Genomic DNA, 21,275 nt, shown 5'->3' with positions numbered 1-21,275 from the left:
AGTCCAAATGAGTGGTAACTCACCACTGTCCCATGGTTGCTCGTGAACATGGACAAATCTTGCACTTACCTGCTAGGGCACCTTTAGGTAACGTTTTCACTGCTAAATTCTGCCTTGGAATCAACCCCAACCTCACACTTTCAATTGGTGGCTATCTTAACTATTAGAGATAATTGTTACACCATAACGAGTTTTTTGAGTTAGGGCATGAGTCCACATCGTTCAAGTAAAGTAAAGGCAAGCAACTCTACTTCAACACTCAATGGAATATAGGCATTAATTTGTTGTTGTTGAGTATAAGGTATTAAACCTAAGAAAAATATGAATAGTGTATCAAACTCAGAAAAATGATAGATTGTGTGTACATAGTTATTATTAAAGATTTTTCCTTGACATGCCTATATTTATTTAATAGTCAATTTTTAAAAGGGTGAAGCTGTACCTACCACTAAGTTATTCATGCTTTGAATTTTCATCAATTTGCTGATGCTGTCAGGCCTGATTAGTACACTAGACATTGACCTGAAGTGCTTCCCCTACCTTTAGCTTCCTCACAGCATCCCTCACCACTTCTGTCCCTTTGGGCTGCTCCACTTCTGTGCTGCCAAGAAACTGAAAAAGGTCATCTGTGAGACACAAGGCTTTACCACATTGTATATCATGAAGTCATTTTGGAGTTGTAACATTTGCATAGTAGAATGGTTTGATAGTAATATAAATTTAAATCCTAATTAAACAGAAAAGTTATTAAGTTATATTATTTTTAAAATGACATGAAAATATAAATATGTCACATGGTCAGATACAATTCCTATTATTTGAAGTTTTTTTTTTTTAAATCCACACTTTTGCTGAATATTTTACCTGTAGATTTTTACTGGAAAGAAAATTAAAGTTATTTTATTGAACCCAAAGGAATGAAGTTGATCTCAAATGCTAAAATTTAGTAAACATATTAACTATTTAAAATTATTATCTGTAAATTTAAAGCTTAAAATTTTTTTTGTACTGTACTTAAACCTCAATAGTATATTTTAAGATATTAAAATTTGAAATGATTAAATATCAGTTATGATTTCAACATTTTTCTCTTTCTTCAATTGACACTCATGTAACATGAAGAATTTTTATGACAAACTATTTCTCAACACCCAGTATATACCACCTATCAAACCTACAGCTAATCTAGAAAAAAAATAATTAAAACATGATGTACAATTTTATTAAGCTTTTAAGTATCCCTGAAAGTAGTCACCGAGGATTGTTAGTTAAAACCAAACATACTCCCTTCCCCAAAAAAGTTTCATAATATACCAATATATTGAAATAAAATCTATACCCAGAGGAGACATAATCCCTCATAAACATGAGTCAAATATCATGAAATATTCAAGAGCAATTAGAATTAAAATATGAATTTTTTATAAAACATTTCTGTATAGAGAATAATCATTAAATTCATGAAATATATGTAATTTCCCCAAAGCTTTTTTGCTCTTCTCACATGCTGCCAATTATAACATCAAAGAGAATCATAAATTCTTTAATCTTCATATATATGTATACATGCAAATACATATGTGTATAAAGTATATGACTATATGTATGCGTGTATATATCTATTCAAAAGTGTCATATATACATACATATATATATATATATATATATATATATATATATTAGGAAACCCTGGTGGCACAGTAGTTAAGAGCTACAGCTGCTAACCAAAAGGTTGGCAGTTCGAGATATAGATATATACACACACACACACACACACACACACACCACTCCAAACCCACATATATATATATGTATATATACACACACACATATGCACACACACACACATATTAGGAAACTCTGGTGGCGTAGTAAAGAGCTACGACTGCTAACCAAAGGTTGGCAGTTCGATCGAGATATATATATATACACACACACACACACACACACACACACACATACACATACTTGGAGCCCTGGTGGTGCAGCAATTAACAGCTAAGGCAGGCTATGGCTGCTAACCAAAAGGTTGGCAGTTCAAATCCACCGGCCACTGCTTGGAAACCTTATGGGGCAGTTCTACTCTGCCCTGTGGGGTCTCTATGGGTCAGAATGGTTCAACAGCAATGGGTTTGGGTTTGGTTTTGGTATACATAAAAACATGTGTCTGTGTTTCACATCATATAATTACACAGAATCTTTTCCACGTGTTAACTCACAAAATGGAAGGGAACAAAACAGTAAGGTCATGGTATTTTTTAAAGTCAATTGTTATTTTTTTTATTGTTTTTTTTGGGAAAAAATACAACAACTAAAGAAATTAGAATCATGTTTCTCAAAAAGGGCTCTCTGGACTACTTGTAAGAGAATTACCCCAGAAGTAGGTTAAAAATGGAAAAATGCAGATTCCTGAGTCACATAAATAAGAATCTCTCGGGATTGTTGTTGTTAGCTGCTGTCCAGTGAACTCTGGCTTGTGATGACCCCATGTGTGCAGAGTAAAGCTGCCCCACAGGTTTCCAAGGGGGACCTTTTTGAAGGAGATCATCAGGCCTATCTTCCAAGGTGGCTCTGGGCGGGTTCGAATCACCAACCTTTTGTCTAGCAGTAGAGCACGTGGGAATTATATCTCAAAAGTATTGCAATAGGTGATTCCTTAAAGTATTGCAATAGGTGATTCCTTATAAACTGAAGCCTAAGGAACAGAATTAGGAAATAACAACAGGTCATGGGGATGCTGGAAGGTAAAAAACCAAAAACCATTGCTGTCAAGTTGATTCCAAGTCATAGCAACCCTGTAGGACAGAGTAGAACTGCCCCATGGGGTTTCCAAGGAGGGGCTGGTGGATTTGAACTGACTACCTTTCGGCTGGAAACCTTGGTGGCATAGCGGTTAAGAGCTATGGTTTCTAGCCAAAAAGTCAGCAGTTCAAATCCACCAGGTGCTCTTTGGAAACTCTATGGGGCAGTTCTACTCTGTCCTATAGGGTCACTATGAGTCAGAACCGACTCGACATAAATTTTTTTTTTTTTACCTTTTGGTTAGCAGCCTGAGCTCTTAACCACTGTGAGTTGAAAATACAGGAGATGACTACTCATCCCCTTTCTGATGATCTCATGGAGGAGAGAAAATAAAGCTTGGAAGCATAAGGCTAACAGAGGTTTCTCTTTTCAGATTCCATAAGGTGCAACAGTTCTTTTTTTTCCAATATGCTCAGACTACACCAAACAACTGCTACCAGGCCTAGATGGCCATATCATCACACTCAGTTTGCCCCACTGTAACCTCAAGTTTTGATTGTCCAAGTGATTCTTAAACTAAAAGATTCCTCATTGAAAAGTGATTCTTGAACTAGAAGACGAAAGAGTTTCATGTGGCAACAACAGACAGTAATAATTACTGGAATATATTTGAAAGAATATTCATACTTTAGCAGAAATGTCATGAGTCATAAGTATTATATGTAAATATACCCATATGGGACAATTATGGAAGAACTCCAAGTATACTCTAAATAAATCAACCTCCAAAGAACATTTTAATATGCTTCTTTCACACTGGCTTTCATTAAACCACCTGAGTAATGAAATATAGGGAGAAGCCTTGAATGATGGTGGAAATTAAACTACAAAGACATCGTAATATGGATTTTTTTTCTTAACCCAACTTCTGCTTATATAATGTTAGACGACTTATATGGAAATAATTTTAAAGCTGAAATGCAGTTTATTCCTTATAGTAGCCCATGTTTTTTAAAATTATAAAAGCTACCACAATACTTAGCTTAGACTAAATAATTCATACTTATACACATTCCACAGGTCTATATCAAATATTTATAAAACTCTTAAACATGATGCAGCAGGCTGGAACAAGCTCTAGGCTTAGACTATGAAGATGCAAGAAAAGCCATTTAATCTCTGGCTCGTTAGACTCTATGGAAAAATAAGAATAATGATATTGCTCTTCTATCCTTATAAAATTGTTCTGAAGATGAAGTGCCATAATAACCAGAAAAAAATTCTGTAAACTGCAAAGTATTTTGTGACTATCACCATCCTTTGTTCAATGACCATTAGAGGAAGGCACCAGGGTTTAGTGGATGCTGTTGGTGCCCTGCTCAGATCTCCTTGGACCCATCTTATCAGTTTGGGCACCCATCCTCCAGCTTCTGCCTGCTTTGCTGGTAATGGCTTGCACTCGGGACAGTTCAGGGAATTCTCTTTGAACAATGGGGTCATTTTGTCAGTATTGAGGGTAGAAGCTCCTGGGAGTTTTTTTTTTTTTTTTTTTCCCTACTCCACACATTCCTTAGCCAATGAATGACTTGGTGTGGAAGTACAAAAGTCTACCTCCTTTGCCTGGAGGTGGGGTAAACTTAAAGGTGTATTTTGTTTTTTCTTTTTATTGTATACTGTTGCCAGTCCTCGATGTGCTTTGAAGATGCAGAGCTTCCACAGGGATCAGGCTGAGAGCAGGGCTTCATCTGATATTGTACTCTTCCTTGATTTTTTTACTTTGTCTAGCCTGTTTTTTTCACTCCTTTACCAGTTTTTCCTGGTAGCACTTCCTTAAGTCACTTGTGCCCAAATCTTTGCCTTGGGATCTGATTTGGGAGAACCTGACCTAAGACACTGAGTAAGTGCTTAAATGCTTGCATTCTGGGAGTGTCCTGCCTAGTATATAAACCCAAATATAAATGAATACTGTGTCATTAAAAAAAAAAAAAAACACATATAAATGAATACTCTATCATAGTGCTATCAAAAGGTTTATAGTGGTAAGACTTTGGTTTCCACTTTTCTCCACTTGGTGCCTGAGGGTAAAGGAAAAGATGGAATTAAACCATGCCATGACCAAGGAATTAATCCATCCCTCTACTCTGTCCTATAGGGTCGCTATGAGTCAGAATCAACTCAAAGGCAGTGGGTTTTTTTTTTCATCTAACAGAAAACCAAACCAAACCCGTTGCCGACAAGTCGATTCCGACTCATAGCGACCCTATAGGACAGAGTAGAACTGCCCCATATGGTTTCCAAGGAGCGCCTAGTGGATTTGAACTGCCGACCTTTTGGTTAGCAGCCATAGCTCTTAACCACTATGCTACCAGGGTTTCCCATCTAACAGAAGAGAACTGTTAACCAGCTGAAGAGGCTAGATGGGAGCTCTGGTGTGCAAAATGCTAGGTATGGCTGAGCACTGAAGCGAGGCACCTTATCAAAACAAAAAAACTAAGCAAAGTCCACATGCTGAACAGAAAGTCTTCTAACCTCTTTCTCAGTCTGGATCCTGGGAATACTGGCTGCCATGTACCAGGTCTCAGTAACAAAAGAAGAGAGTGAAATAAGAAGGAGGAATAAATGGAATCCGGGAAACAGGAGAGGGATGATAAGAGAGAGGAAATGGGAATTGCCAGCATAACCACGAGTGATCCAGAATAACAACTGTACAACAGGCCTAGCGAAAAATGGTGGAGGTGGGAACAGGGGAAACCAAAATTAGACAGACAGACAGATATATGATAGATAGATAGATATGATGATGATGATGACGATGATAAAGAGTTCTGGGAGGGATACTGGAATGATGTCTCAGAAAAAAATGAAACAGAAAAGTTATTTGGATTATTTAACTTTATTAAAAGTAGTTTTAGAGGTTTCTCAAAGAGTTGGGAGATAAATTACTTACGGTGTTTGGAAAACAACAACAACAACAAAAACAAACTCGCCATCGAGTTGATTCCTACTCATATCGAACCCAAAGGACAGAGTAGAATTGCCCCAAAGGGGTTCGAAGGAGCACCTGGTGGACTGAAACTGCTGACCTTTTGGTTAGCAGCTGTAGCTCTTAACCACTACACCACCAGGGTTTCTTGGAAAACTAAGTAGGTGAAAAATTGTAGTAATTATTTACTCAAGAAAAAAATTAGGTAATGTAAGAAAGGAAATGCAATCATAGTAAATCAGCTGGCTTAGCCTTGAACAATGTTTACATTTTCATGATAACATAAACTCACTGTAGAATTACGAAATGTTTCACGTAATATTTTGTCATTATGGAAGTAGAAGAAACATGAGTGCCCCAGTGCGTATATAGACAGGGATCATCAAGTGGTGGTGAGTGGAGGTGTATTATGGTGTAAGACAGTTAAAAGTTCTATCTTAGTCCTACAGGATGGTCTTGATAGATACTATACACATATGACAAATCAAGACACAGCAGTGCAACGGATTATCCAGAAACATAGGAGAAAAGAAAAGAAACAGAAGAGTTGAAAGTAGTTGCTTCAGTGAGTGAGATTTGGGAGAAGACGTGGAGGTTTTGCTTTTTTTATTATAAGCCTTTGGGAAATATTGGACTGTGTAAAATGTTAAACACAGATTACTTTGATAAAATAAAAATTAAGTCTCCAAATGATAAGAACTAATTATTGTACATATTCATTCATCCCTCCAAAATGTAGCTGAGTGCTTACTACCAACCAAGCATTTACTAAGTGCTGAGTAAAAAGCCCTTGTTCTCAGGGAGTCTACGCTCTAGTGGGCATATACATGTTTTTGTGCATGTGTATCTATGTCTGTGTTTATGGCCACATCACAGACACGTGTGTAATATGGCAGATGACATAAGTATAATTAACATTTAAAAAATCACAGAGAGACTGGGCAAAATGTGAGTAATATTTAAGATAGGGTGATCAGGAAAGCCTTCTCTGTCTGATAAGGTGGTATTTTATTAAGAACCTGAATGAAAGAAAGAAATGAAACATGCGCTCAAATATATTGAGTTTAAAATGCTCTGATATCAGCTAAAGATCCAGACTCAATAGCTGGATATACAAAGGTGGAGCTTGGAGAAGAATTCTGAATAGAAGATATGCATTAGGGAGACTTGAGTACTGAGGTCCGAAAGGAAGGCCAGAGAAAATGGGAAGAGTCAGAAAAATGGGTTACAAAACAGCCACCATTTCCCAGAGGGAGACTTTGGAGAATAATGCTACAAGGCGGAATGAGATGAGTGTTCAGGGAAGTGGCAAGGGGATACAGGAAAGTCAGATAATAGTATTTGTTAGGATTGACAGATCTATCAGATTAAATTAAAGGACACCACTGCTCGTGGTAATGTAAAATGAATGGTATAGACAGTCTGGTAAATAGTTTGCTAGTTTCTTTTAATGCTAAACATGGATGTAACACAGGATCTAGCAATCTCACTCTTATATATTTATCCTAGAGAAATAAAAAGTTATAATCATGCAAAAAGCTGTGCATGAATTTTTCATAGAAGCTTTATTTGTAATAGCTAAAAATTGGATACAACTCAAATGTCCTTCGACAGACGAATGGTTAAGCAAACAATGGAATACTACCCAGCAATAAAAAAGTAATGAATTCTTGCTGTACATAACATTTGGATAGATCACAAGGGCATTATGATGAATGAGAAAAAAGGAATTTCAGAAGGTTTCTTTTCTGTTAAGTATTTACCTAAGAGAAAATGAAAGGAATTTTTTTTTATATATATTCTCTCAGAAAATGGGATACAGATGTGTATGTGTGTTTGTGGATGTGTGTGTATATATATAATTATTAAAAACTGAGTAAATATAATTGCTTTTATGTTTTATCAACTTTAGGACTTAGCTCCTCCCTGTAGCAGAAAAAAATAACAATGAAAAGAGAGTATAATATACCAAATTGCTGTGCTTTATACATAAAGATGCAAAGAAATATTTTTTCAGTAAAGGAAAAAGTGTTCTGCGGCAAGTGCTAATGCTTGACGCCATTTTTCTTATTTAAAGTATTCAGGGTTGTATATTTCTCCCTGTTGCCCCAAACCTACTGCCATAGAGTCAACTCCAACTTACAGTGACCCTACAGAACAGAGTAGAACTGTCCCACAGGGTTTACAAAGCTGCTACCTTTAGAGAAGCAGACTGTTACATCTTTCCTCTGCAGAGCAGGTGGTGGGTTCAAAATTCATCTTAAAGAAAAATCAGGCATTAGATCCAAAATAAGCACAAGCGTTTGTCATGCATAATTGTGTGTTTATACCTTTCCGCTCAGCAACAAAGTGTTTCTGTTTACTTAAGAAAAAACATTTTTATTTTAATAGTAACGTATATTCACTAAAGGGAGTTTGGAACCTCCAGGAAAATGCATCAATGAAAATAAACATTATCTTTTACTTCAGAACCAAGTGGTAAATATACTTAAAAAATATTATAGATTATCTCTTAAATTCATGTTAAACTAAACGTAATCAGTCAATAGTAGTATAAGGGGAACTGTGTATATGATTGATCTATTTATCGGGCACTATTGTGTTTTTACTGTGGGTTTGTACATAGCTTTTGGAACACTGGTTATTGGTTAAGTTGTTTAAAAGGGTTGAGGCTAAAAGACTGCATATGATTGCTAAGCAACACACAAGGCTAAAAAAGATATAAAACAGAGAAGAGATATTTAAAATATAGCATATTACGAAGAGTAAGATGACAGCAGCTATTTATCTAAAAATGTTTTGTCCGCTTTATATAATTGAAAGGTGTGACAACAGAGGATACATTTTTCGCAAATTTTGCAAATTATAAAGTGTCTTTTATAAATCATCTATAAAGTCTTTGACAAATACAGAGAAAATTTCTGATACTATAAAGCTGATTACCTATTCCCTACACATAGCCCACCCCTGCATCTCTCTGCTCCATGAACGCCGAACGCTTACAGCTTAGGCAGGTGTGCTCAAGACAGGGATTCTAGAGACTGCAGTCTGTTGAAATGAAAAGCACAACAATTGTCATCAAACAAACAAACAAAATCAAACAAAAATTCCTTACGGACTTCTTAAATTCAAATGTTATTAACATATTTCACAGTTGGCATAATATTTCTCAAAGCTCCAGAAACTATATTTAAATTAATCAAAACAATACAAGAACTTCTTGCCTAAGCTAATCTCCTGACATTATTTCCATATTCATTTCTTTCGGTCCTTCATGCATTGCATTATGCCCACAATAAGCATTTTACCAAAAACATGTGAGAGTTTGAGGATGTCAGTGTCATTTACAAATACTACGTAAAAGGAATATCGGGTGCATGTAGATTTTTTTTCCCACTAGAAAGGAAGAATGGTTTGTTTTATGGGAGTAGTTTCTTTTCCAGTAGAGAGCAGTGTTGGACATGGTATGGGTTCATTTCTAGCATCTGCTTTGCTTGCTTCCTCACAGGCTTTAGAATCACCCTCTGAGTAACGTACTTTTGTGTTGTTGTTGTTAATAGTGGAAAAAATAACAATTAAAATAAGTACCTAAAGAGTTACTAACTCTAACTGTTGTAAAATTTGACTGCAATTTAACATATGAAGTAGCTAGCTTACAACAGAAATATATGGAATACGCATTATAGTTTTATTAAATTAAAAATAAGCCAATGTTTGTGTAGGTAATATTTTCTCTACAAAATTATTTTTTAAATATTAAGGGAATATTTTCCACTTATTTCAGGACAAAAGCTCTAACATTAAGATTAAAAAATAATAAGTATTAGTGGCACAGTGCCCAAATGGATAGTCTAGTTTTAAGAAAAAAACAAATCAGTATGTCTCTATCATTGTCAACAACATTGCAGAGCCTGATAAAAAACGAGCTTAATTATCTTGGAGTCAGCCTAACGCCATATGCGTAAAAAGAAAAAAAAAAGTACTAACACCTTCTAGCTTCTCAACTGTACCCAGCAAATAAGCCATAAATGTGTAAGCCAATTTAATTTTTATACTCTTTATCCAGCTGACATACCATGTAACAACACCAGGCAATACAGGAAAAAAAGTCATCAAAAAGCGGCACATCGTAATAGTCAATTGCTAAAGATGGGTGAGTGTCAATTGGATTTAAACTTATTACTCAATTGCCAAAACCATACTCCTGACCAAAAAAACCAAAACCAAACCCAGTGCCGTCGAGTCGATTCCGACTCATAGCGACCCTGTAGGACAGAGTAGAACTGCCCCGTAGAGTTTCCAAGGAGCACCTGGTGGATTCAAACTGCTGACCTTTTGGTTAGCAGCATAGATCTTAACCACGACCCCACCAGGGTTTCCATAATCCTGACACAAACTTAAAATAGATCCATCGGAAAGAAAAGTTGTACTACAATTTTTAAGGAGAAACAGGAAGTTTTGATAAAAAATTAAAATATATGTACATGTTTGGCTAAGTAGTAAAATGTCAGCAATATATATATTTGATTTGTGTCAACAATATATATTTGATTTGACATTTCGGCTTTTCATTTTAATGTAGTAACGTTCTTTTTGTTTCAAAGAAGTTTTGCCATGCATCGTATAGGTTATGTCACCACAGTATTGTACCGACTGCTGCTGAGGTAATTTCAACTCATCGTGGTCCCATGTGTGTCAAAGTAGAACTATGCTGCATAGGGTTATCAATGGCTGATTTTTCAGAAGTACGTAGCCAGGCCTTTTTTCCACTATGGTGTTGTGTTTGTTGTTAGGTGCCACTGAGTCAGTTCCAACTCATAGTGACCCCATGAACAAAAGAACAAAACATTGCCTGGTCCTCACAATTGTTGCTATGCCTGAGCCCATTGTTGCAGCCACTGTGTAAATCCATCTCATTGGGGGTCTTCCTCTTTTTCATTGAACCTCTACCTTACCAAGCATGATGTCCTTCTCTAGGGACTGATCCCTCCTGATAACATGTCCAAAGTATGTGAGATGTAGTCTTGCCGTCCATGCTTCTAAGGAGCATTCTGGTTGTACTTCTTCCAAGACAGATTTGTTTGTTCTTTTGGCAGCCCATGGTATATTCAATATTCTTCACCAATGCCACAATTCAAAGGTGTCAATTCTTCTTCAGCCTTCCTTATTCATTGTCCATCTTTCGAATGCGTATGCGGCGAATGAAAATACCATGGCTTGGGTCAGGCTCACCTTAGGCCTCAGTGTGACGTCTTTGCTTTCTAACATTTTAAAGCGGTCTTTTGCAGCCAATTTGCCCAAGGCAATACGGCATTTGATTTCTTGACTGCTGTTTCCATGGGTGTTGATTGTGGATCCAAGTAAAACGAAATCCTTGAAACCTCAAACTTTTCTCCGTTTATCATGATGGTGCTTATTGGTCCAGTTGTGAGAACTTTTGTTTTCTTTTTGTTCAGGTATAATCCATACTGATTGGAAACCCTGGTGACATAGTGATTAAGAACTATAGCTGCTAATCAAAAGGTCAGCAGTTTGAATGCACCAGGTGCTCCTTGCAAACTCTATGGTGCAGTTCTACTCTGTTCTATAGGGTCACTATGAGTCAGAATTGACTCGATGGCAAGGGGTTTTAATCCATACTGAAGGGTGTGGCCTTTGATCTTCATCAGTAAGGGCTCCAAGTCCTCTTCACTTTCAGCAAGGAAGGTTGTATCAACTGCATAATGAAGGTTGTTAACGAGTCTTTATCCAATCCCAATGCCCTGTTCTTTTTCATATTGCCCAGCTTCTTGGATTATTTGCTTAGCATACAGATTGAATAGGTACAGTGAAAGGATACAATCCTGACCCACACCTTTCCTGACTTTAAACTATGCAGTATCCCCTTGTTCTGTACAGAATCCTCATGAGCACAGTTGTTTCAAAATTCCCATCTTCCACAATGTTATCCATAATTTGTTACGGTCCACACAGTCAAATGCCTTAGCATAGTCAATAAAACAAAGGTAAACATCTTTCTTGTATTCTCTGCTTTCAGCCAGGATCCAGCTGACATCAGCAATGATATCCCTGGCTCCATGCCCTCTTCCGAATCAGGCTTGAACTTCCAGTAGTTCCCTGTTGACATACTGCTGCAGTCACTTTCGAATGATCTTTAGCAAAATTTTGCTTGCATGTGATATTAAAGTTATTGTTCAATAACTTCCACAGTAAATTGGATCACCTTCCTTGGGAATAGGCATAATTAGGGATCTCTTTCAGTCAGTTGGCCAGGTAGCTGCCTTCCAAATTTCTTGACATAGATGGGTGAGCACTTCCAGTGCTGCATCCATTTGTTGAAACATCTCAATTGGTATTCCATCAATTCCTGGAGCCTTGTTTTTCAACAATGCTTTCAGTGCAGCTTGTACTTCTTCCTTCAGTACCATCAGTAACCATCATATGTTACCTCCTGAAATGGTTGAATGTCGACCAACTCTTGTTGGTATAGTGACTGTGATTGTTTCTTCTATCTTCTTTTGATGCTTCCTGCGTCACTTAATAGTTTCCCCATAAGATCCTTCACTATTGCAACTCGAGGCTTGAGTTTTTTCTTCAGTTCTTTCAGCTTGAGAAATGCTGAGTGTGTTCTTCCCTTTTGTTTTCCTATCTCCAGGTCTTTGCACGTGTCATCATAATACTTTACTTTGTCTTCTTAAGTCGCCCTTTGAAATCTTCTGTTCAGCTCTTTTACCTCATTTTTTTCCTTTTGCTTATACTTGATGTTCAAGAACAAGTTTCAGAGTCTCTTCTGACATTCATTAGGTCTTTTCTTTCTCTTCTGTCTTTTTAATGACCTCTTGCTTTCTTCATGAATGATGTCCTTGATGTCATTCCACAACTCGTCTGGTCTTTGGTCATTAGTGTTCAAAACATCAAGTCTATTCTTGAGATGGTCTCTAAATTCAGATGGGATATTCTCACGGTCATACTTTGGCTCTCATTGACTTGTTCTAATTTTCTTCAGTTTCAACTTGAACTTCCATGCGACTGACTAATTGATGGTCTGATCCACAGTCTGCCCCTGGCCTTGTTCTGACTGATGATATTGAGCTTTTCCATCATCTCTTTCCACAGATGTAGTCCATTTGATTTCTGTATATTCCATCTGACAAGGTCCACATGTATAGTTGCCATTTATGTTGGTGAAAAAAGGTATTTGCAGTGAAGAAGTCATTGGTCTCACAAAATTCGATCATGAGATCTCCGGCATCATTTCTATCACCAAGGCCATATTTTCTAACTACTGATCCTTCTTCTTTGTTTTCAATTTTGCATTCCTATCATCAGTGATTATCAGTGCATCCTGATTGCAGGTTTGATCAATTTCAGACTGCAGAAACTGCTAAAAATCTTCAATTTCTTCATCTTTGGCCTTAGCGTTTGGTGTGTAAATTTGAATAACAGTGTTATTAACTGGTCCTCCTTGTAGGCATATGGATATTATCCTACCACTGACAACACCGTACTTCAGGATAGACCTTGTTATGTTCTTTTTGATGATGATTGCAACTTCATTCCTCTTCGCATTGTCATTCCCTGTATAGTAGACAATATGATTGTCCTATTCAAAATGGCCAATATCACTCCATTTCAGCTCACTGATGCCTCAGATATTGATCTTTATGAGTTCCATTTCATTTTTGACTATTTCCAATTTTCCTAGATTCATACTTTGTACATTCTAGGTTCTGATTATTAATGTTATGTTTGAAGCTGTTTCTTCTCATTTTGAGTCGTGCCACATCAGCAAATGAAGGTTATGAAAGCTTGACTCCATCCATGTCATTAAGGTTGATTCTACTTTGAGGAGACAGCTCTTCCCCAGTCATCTTTTGAGTGCCTTTCAACCTGTGGGGCTCATTTTCTGGCACTGTATCAGATAATGTTCCACTGTTATTCATAAGGTTTTCACTGTTTAATTCTTTTCGGAAGTAGACTGCCAGGTCCTTCGTCCTAGTCTGTGGCATAGCTTCCAGCATCGCAGCAACACACAAGCCCCCATAGTATGGCAAACTGACAGACAAGTCGGGGTCTACTATTGTAGTAACTTTCTATTGTCATGTTTGTTCTTATTTTCTGTGGTTTGGGAATTTATTATTTTAATAGTCCCTTGCTTTTAAAATAATATTTCTAAGTTTAAACCAAAACAAACTACTTTGTATAAACAAGAAACTATTCTTATTGTCCAGTGTGCTAGTATCCCCCAAGCCAAACTTTATATCACCCAGTCACAAGGTCAAGCAGAGAATTTTTTGCTCTGTTCCCGGAGGCTTCTCCATATCAAACATTATTCAGACCTGAAATAGGTGAGATAAAGAATAGGACATTCACTTGTACTGTTATAAATAGAAGTATTATTTAAAACAAACAAAAAAACACTAATTTATACAGAAAACTAAAAGCATGGGCTTTGTTTGAATCCAGGCTTCACAATCCATTTTATCATTAGAAAATCACATAATCATAAAATTATATATGCTGTGGAGATATTGGAAACCCTGGTGGCATAGTGGGTAAGTGCTACGGCTGCTAACCAAACGGTCGGCAGTTTGAATCCGCCAGGCGCTCCTTGGAAACTCTATGGGGCAGTTCTACTCTGTCCTATAGGGTTGCTATGAGTCGGAATCGACTCGACAGCACTGGGTTTGGTTTTTGGTTTTTTGTGGAAATATTCTCATATAACTCCCATTATTTTATGAAGCAAAGGGAGGTGAAGTGACTTGCCAAGCTTGTTAGTAGCTGAGCAAGGTCTAGAATTTCAGGTCTCCCAAATCTTTGACAAGTACTCTTTACTTTTGCTACCTTAAATAAAAAGACATAGAAAGAAAGAGGATATAGTACATTCAATGTAAGACTATCAGTTGAGATTATATTACTCATTTTTGCCACATCCATTTGGATAATTAAGATTTATGCTACATGTTCTTTCTACTGGGAAATGTACTTAAGATCTAATGGAGTCAATTGCGTGTTTGGTTGGCTCTACAGTTAGATAACCTGAGTTTTAAAATACTGAGTCTACCATTATTTACAGAACTGTAATAGTTTCATTTCCTTCTTAATAAGGTTGGGACAAACTCAAAGTATTATTGTGAGAATTAAATGGAAAATGAAACCTGTGAATGCCACAGAGTGAACATTCAATAAATTTGTGATTAAAATTAATTTAAAAAATATACCTATTTTACAATAATAATAATCTCAACAATAAAAAAAAAAAAGTCAACACACCCACAAATGACTGTGAGATAAGCAAGAAAAAAACTTACTTTAAGCCACTGATCATTTGGGTTTTTTCTTCTGAGGAAGTTATAGTCCCTACTAACACATATGCAAGTGTAATTTTTCATCAAAATTTTATTGGCTATTTTCAAACATTTATTCTTCCAAATGAATTAAAAATCCTCATGTCAAAAAAAAAATCCATCTCATTGCAATATAATCAAAATTATACATAACTTTTGAGACAAGTGAAAATTTTAGGATATTATACTATCTATAAAAATAAATAAATAAATAAATAATTTTTTTTTTTATACTACATATATGTCTATTTTGTGGATGTCCTCTAATAAGTCTTTATACTGTCTTTTAGAGATGCCAAGTACTTTCCTTGTTAAAAATATTCCTAGTTGCTTTATAGTTTTTGGAAATTGAGACTTTTTTCTATTCTATTTATAAGTAGTTATTACGACTATAGTAAATATTTACCTGGTACCTGATCAAGTTACTAAATGCTCTTATTCAGCTTTTTTTTTTTTTTAACTTGACTGTTCCAAAATATAATTAGATCATCAATAAAGAAAGATTTGGTTTTATTTCCAATATTGTTACCAATTATTTTATTTTCCTTATTTACTGTAATAACTATAAACCAATGTGATAATAATAATAAATAATAATAAGCATCCATATCTCATCCTTAATTTTCATGGAACTTAAACTTTTTACAACATATATGCATACTATATTTTTTACATAATATGATGCTTATTGTTCTACTTCAGGTTTAAGCTTCCACAAACTATTCATCCCACAACTGTTTGCGTTCCTGAATTTTGTGCAGATACACACACACACATACTTATCTGGGGAAGCTTCAAATATTGCCAAGAACCTTTTCAACTGTCCTAAGCTAAATTTCTCTTTTTCTCCCTTTTAAAGAGATGTTCTTTAAATGCTTTGGCATTCCCTCCAATTTCAGGGGATAACAGCTCCTGCATTTCTTCTCTGGGACACTATGTTGTTGTCGTTATCACTGTCTTTACTATTCTTTCTATATCCTAATCCTTTTCAAAAATATTTCTTGTGCATCATCTATATGTCAGGCAATGTTATAGAAACTGGGGACACAGCAAATAAATAGACCAAATCCCTGACCTGCTAATTCTGCTGCAGGCTACACCCTCATCTTCAATGACCAGAAAAGGTGCCTGCTTTTTCTCATAGGTTCTTTCCTTCCATTCTTCTTAAAAAAAAAAAAAAAAAAAAAGAATGGCTGTCAAGTCAATTCAGACCATAGCGATCCTTTAGGACAGAGTAGAACTGCCCCATGGAGTTTCTAAGGAGAGCCTGCGGATTCGAACTATGGACCTTTTGGTTGGCAGCTGTAGCTCTTAACCATTATGCCACCAGGGTTTCTCCTCTTAGAGCCTCATTATTTGAGAACGATCCAAACAGACTGGAACAAGAATGCTTCCAGGTGTACAAATAACGCCACAGCCAAAATGTCTGGCTGTAAGAGATCATCATTTGTTTTAAAATCTTAAGCTGTTTAAGGGAAGATCTCATACCTATCTGGGAGCAGAATTTCTCCATATTTAAATATCACAGAAAATGAGTGATCAGATTAAGAGATTTTATTACTCAAACTACTGTCCTCATTTCTTTAGAAAGGGAGGACAATTTACTTTTTGGGTCTTGATAGATTATGCATTGTTCTTTTGAGTGAAAAATGAATGTAGGCTAACAATACTCCTGACCTGCAGATTTATTTCTTGTAACATTCCTTCTGCCAGTGATTAATATGGCCTGATTAATTCTGCTAAGCACTGCTGCAAGCAGAACAATTCCTAGCGTGCTGTTATGGTGAAAGCAAAGAAGACTGGATCCCGCCCATGGGGTTTTATCTCCCAGATTTAGAGATTCAGCCCCATGCAAAGGAAGGCAAAAACAAACAACAAAAGAAACAAAAACTGAGGCAGATGGTGTGATGCAAGCTTAACATCAGTGACTATGAATATGTTGTTGTACATTTTATCTGACTTCCGACAGGTCTCCTCTAGAGACACTAATCACAGCAGACTCAAGACCAGAGAAGTTCTTCTTTTATTTAACAGCTGTTTATCGGAGACCTGCTATGTGCTAGGCACTGTTCCAGGTACCTAGATACAGTGATGAACAGAAAAGTCAGAGACCCCCTTGGATGTGGTTTGATGGAACCATGCAACAGGCTTTAGAATCACAGGGACATGAGGTTTGAAAGCTGATCTGCCACTTGCTAGGTTTATGAAGTTTAACATGTCTGAACAGCAACTTCTTCTTTTGTAAAACATGTGTAAATATCCTTATACTCGAAGGTGGATAAAGTGCCTGACACATAGTAGACATTTGATAAATGCTTATTTCCCAAAACAAATGCTCCCAAATGATGTACCCTAGCATGGATTATTTGGTCCTAGATCCTAGAGTAATTCTTGGACAACATGGTTTGTGACTATGATATGTTTTAACAAGTATCAGGTTTTGTTTTGTTTTCCTTCCTTATTTTGTAGAGCCAACATAATTCTATTCATAGACTTGAAAGGGATACATAAATCTGCTGGGAACCTGTGACTCTGGGTAATTAAGTAACAGATGGAGAAACATAAGCATCAAGAATCCATATATAGCAGGGTCCTGGCAACTCCTATAGTGGATCAGGGAAAGTAATGGACCTCTCTCTGTTCTTGTGAAATCACTGAGGTGCATCTCACATTGAATGTGCAGGTCTGGAAACTGGATGCAGACATGAGGTCATATACTGTCTTAGGTCAGCAGCTGACAGCCTAATTCTCTCCTCCTGCTTGTAAAAGTGAGCAACTATTTCTGCTTTCACTATCACAATTTATTTTTCATACTCCTGTTACAATTAGGCCAGTCCTACATGCTTCTAACATCAATTTGATCATTTAGTTTTTTTTTTTTTTTTCAAGTCAATGCATTATTCCATATCTTTAAAGAAAATTTTAGGTAGGGTTTTTTCAAGACTTGAATACAACGATCACTAATTAGAGCTATTTATTCTTCACTGTAATGCTTAATTGGTTTTGTTTGATTCCTACTATATGCCAATTTTATTTGATCTTCCTTGGCCTTTAACGAAATCAATCATAGCCTATTCCTAGGCAGCTTCTGAGAGCATTTTTCAGCTGCCCTTTGAAATTTCTAATCCTGGTATTAACACAGACCTTTCTGTGTTTATTGGAATACTTCTAAACATTTAATAACCTGATTAGTGATGATAATTCCAAATTATATAAAAACCTCCACTTTATATACACAGAACTACATATCAAAGGATACTTCAGTATATTACTCTTCTCAAAAAGACTACACATATCTATTTCCCATAATGTATTTGATTAATATATTAAATACACAAACTTGCTATTTTCAGACTGTAGAACTGACATTTGATATGAACCTTAACTCTATACAATATTAGCCCATTGCCATCACATTGATTCCGACTCATAGTGACCTTATAGAACAGAGTAGAACTGCACCATAGGGTTTCCCAGGAGCGGCTGATGGATTTGAACTGCAGACCTTTTGGTTAGCAGCCGTAGCATGCATAGCTCTTAACCACCAAGGCCCCCTATATAATATAGTTCCTTTTATTAATGCTAAAGTTTAATATAAACAACATTTTTAACTTGAACATTTTGGAACATGGCTATTTCAATTCCTTGCCTATCAGGCTTACTATGAAACATATATGATGACTCAGTCTTGAGATTAATTTAATCCTTTTCATTTAAAAGATATAAATGCTATTAAAACACACAAAGTATGGGCAAAGGTGTGATAGTATTAGAGTCATGATACTTATGTGCAACTAATTTCAGGGCTAACCTAGTATAAATTTCAAAATTATATATATGTCTGTAGAAGTTATGAATACTGCCATATGTAGGAGTTAAGGAAAAAAACAGTTTTCCTCTCTTTGCTCCAAAAATTTCATATTGTTACTGAATATTCAAGTTGAGACATCTACACAAGCCTAGGGAAGCATTATTCTATAAAATCCCAATAAACTCCATAATGGAATTTCAGTAGTTTCTGACTAACCATCATTTTAACATGATTAATTCTTTATGTGAAGGCAGGCAGCATTTCATACAATAAACATGGGTATTTTGTAAGTCTTTGCTGACATCCCATTAGAGCTGGAGGGACCTCAGTCACTGGAACCCCTTCTGTTGAGCAACGCTGGAGAAATCCTGCAGTTAACCTGCAGGAAGGGACACCCAGTGGACGGATGGTAGGGCAAGTGCCCAGAGAAGGGCAAGTAACTTATTCTCTCAACCCAGTCTTGTTCTGCTCTCCACCAAAAATACACTGGACCTGCTGCTATAAAAAACATTTCCTGGGAGAAGAAGTTCAGTGTGTGTTCAGTTCTTCTTCACTTAGATTTAATTTTTAGTTTGTTATTAGGATATTGAATGTATCAATTTACCATATAAGCCATGTGCAAATTATGAATTCCCACCTAAACAATGAAGTCAAGGACTTTATTTTTATTAATTCTTATTGTCCTCAAAGATGGGCTGTTCCTTAAATGACAAGATCAAACTTTATTTTACATAGTGATATGGTGCTTAACAATAGTGAAGACTAAGATTTGAATTTTGGCTCTGCTGCTACGAAATTATTTTGGTCAATCTCTATCTCCTAGGCCATTTCTCTTTATAAAAAGGGGTTAGTGATAATTCTATATAGAGTTGTTCTGAGGACTGCCTGAGATAAAGGAACAATACAGCATAGCACAGTGTTTGACATTTAATAAGTTAGTATTTAATAGATTTGTCTCACCTATTCAAGTGGAAGAACTCAAGCAGCTTTATTTTACAAATAAAAGTGAAAGAATCTATCTGAAATTAAATTGTTCTTTTCTATATAACCCAGGTAGTTTATTGAAAAAAAGTATAAACAATTCATTTTTGGTTTTTATGTACTGCTTTGAAATTATATAAATGAAAGTGAAAAGAAAAGGACATTTGTTATGCTAATTCATCCAATACTTTTAATATCCCATTATAAGTGGGGAATACTTTTAATATCCTATTATACTAAGTGGGAATCTGAAAGGGGATTAAAATGGATTATAAAGCATATACATGTGAAAAAATATACATTCATGTTACTGTAGTTAAAGCAAAAAGACAAAAGGAAAAGAATGGTGAAATAGAGGCAATATTTACAAATATTAGATATTAAAATTTACAGGAAACATCCCATTATGACTTTATTAGATGCTGAGTATATGCATATAATCTTTTCTCCAGAAACTTCCTTGCTAAAGTAAATAATTTGATGGATGACTGTAATTGTTATTATAACAGATTACTATTATTGTCCAACTAAGTGGTATAAGTGCACTATGTAGATTTGTGGTGTCCTTATTAATGAGGTCACAAAGTCTGTCAACCATATGGTACAAAACAGGTTAGTCAGAGGCAATCATAGAGGCACACTGGTTCAGTAACTACAAATTGGTTGTAGTATGAAACTTGCTCTGTTAAATGATCCCGTTTTTGAAGGTCAAAGCGGAGCATTCACGGATCATATCATATAAGTGATCTTATTAACATCTCCAATTTATATACCCCCAATTTAACACGAACATGTGTGGTGTGTGCTTATGCATATCGGTTTTGAGACAAAGCATTTAGTCTCTTGGTTATGATTTTCCAAATGAGTAGAATTGTGCACGGAAATTCCACTGCTTGTTTTAGAAAAAACTAGAAGCTCAATGCTGCCATCACTGTCCTTGATGCCCATAACTTCCTCTTCACTCCATACCCCCTGGGAAAAAAACATCCAGAAAGAATACCAACAGATCTTTCAGGTGATCAACTCCAAGCTTCCTCCAACAGATGAATCAGGTCTATAACATATCCAAAGGTTTTCCATGTTGTGTCTATTTGTTTGAGGATATATATGGACAGGGAGATCACTACCTCACAAGAGTATCTACTCCTGTACTTACAGTTCTGTATATCATAATGTTCTTCCTAGTATGGTGTTGTTTTGGGGAAAATGACAGTGAACCAAGGGCTAAAATACTTACAGATTGAAGAGTAATGGCCTGGAGATTGTAGGTGACTTCAATAAGGAGAGGGAGGGTGGCAAAGCTTGATGACATGAGATTCAGAGCTGGGTGATTTTAGGATGGGGGGAAGGAGGACAGTCAATTCACCTGCTTCACCAGGTGTTGTAAGGAGAGTTGTGAGAAGAAAACATC

The 21,275-nt window shown here is 36.1% G+C and overlaps 1 protein-coding gene across 18 annotated transcripts in view; it reads right to left on the bottom strand.

The window, feature by feature from the left end:
• Positions 1-21,275, bottom strand: part of GULP1 (GULP PTB domain containing engulfment adaptor 1) — a 319,288-nt gene that overhangs the window by 64,546 nt on the left and 233,467 nt on the right. For all 18 annotated transcript variants that reach the window (XM_049887639.1, XM_049887638.1, XM_049887637.1 and 15 more), the window contains one exon: positions 541-612. In XM_049887639.1, the coding sequence (XP_049743596.1) occupies positions 541-612 (72 nt within the window). The remainder of the gene's footprint in view (positions 1-540; positions 613-21,275) is intronic.

This window comes from Elephas maximus, chromosome 6 (genome assembly GCF_024166365.1).
Source record: "Elephas maximus indicus isolate mEleMax1 chromosome 6, mEleMax1 primary haplotype, whole genome shotgun sequence".
Taxonomy (NCBI): Eukaryota; Metazoa; Chordata; class Mammalia; order Proboscidea; family Elephantidae; genus Elephas; species Elephas maximus.
The sequence above is the reverse complement of the archived record's forward strand: the minus strand, read 5'-3'. Positions and strand labels throughout refer to the sequence as shown.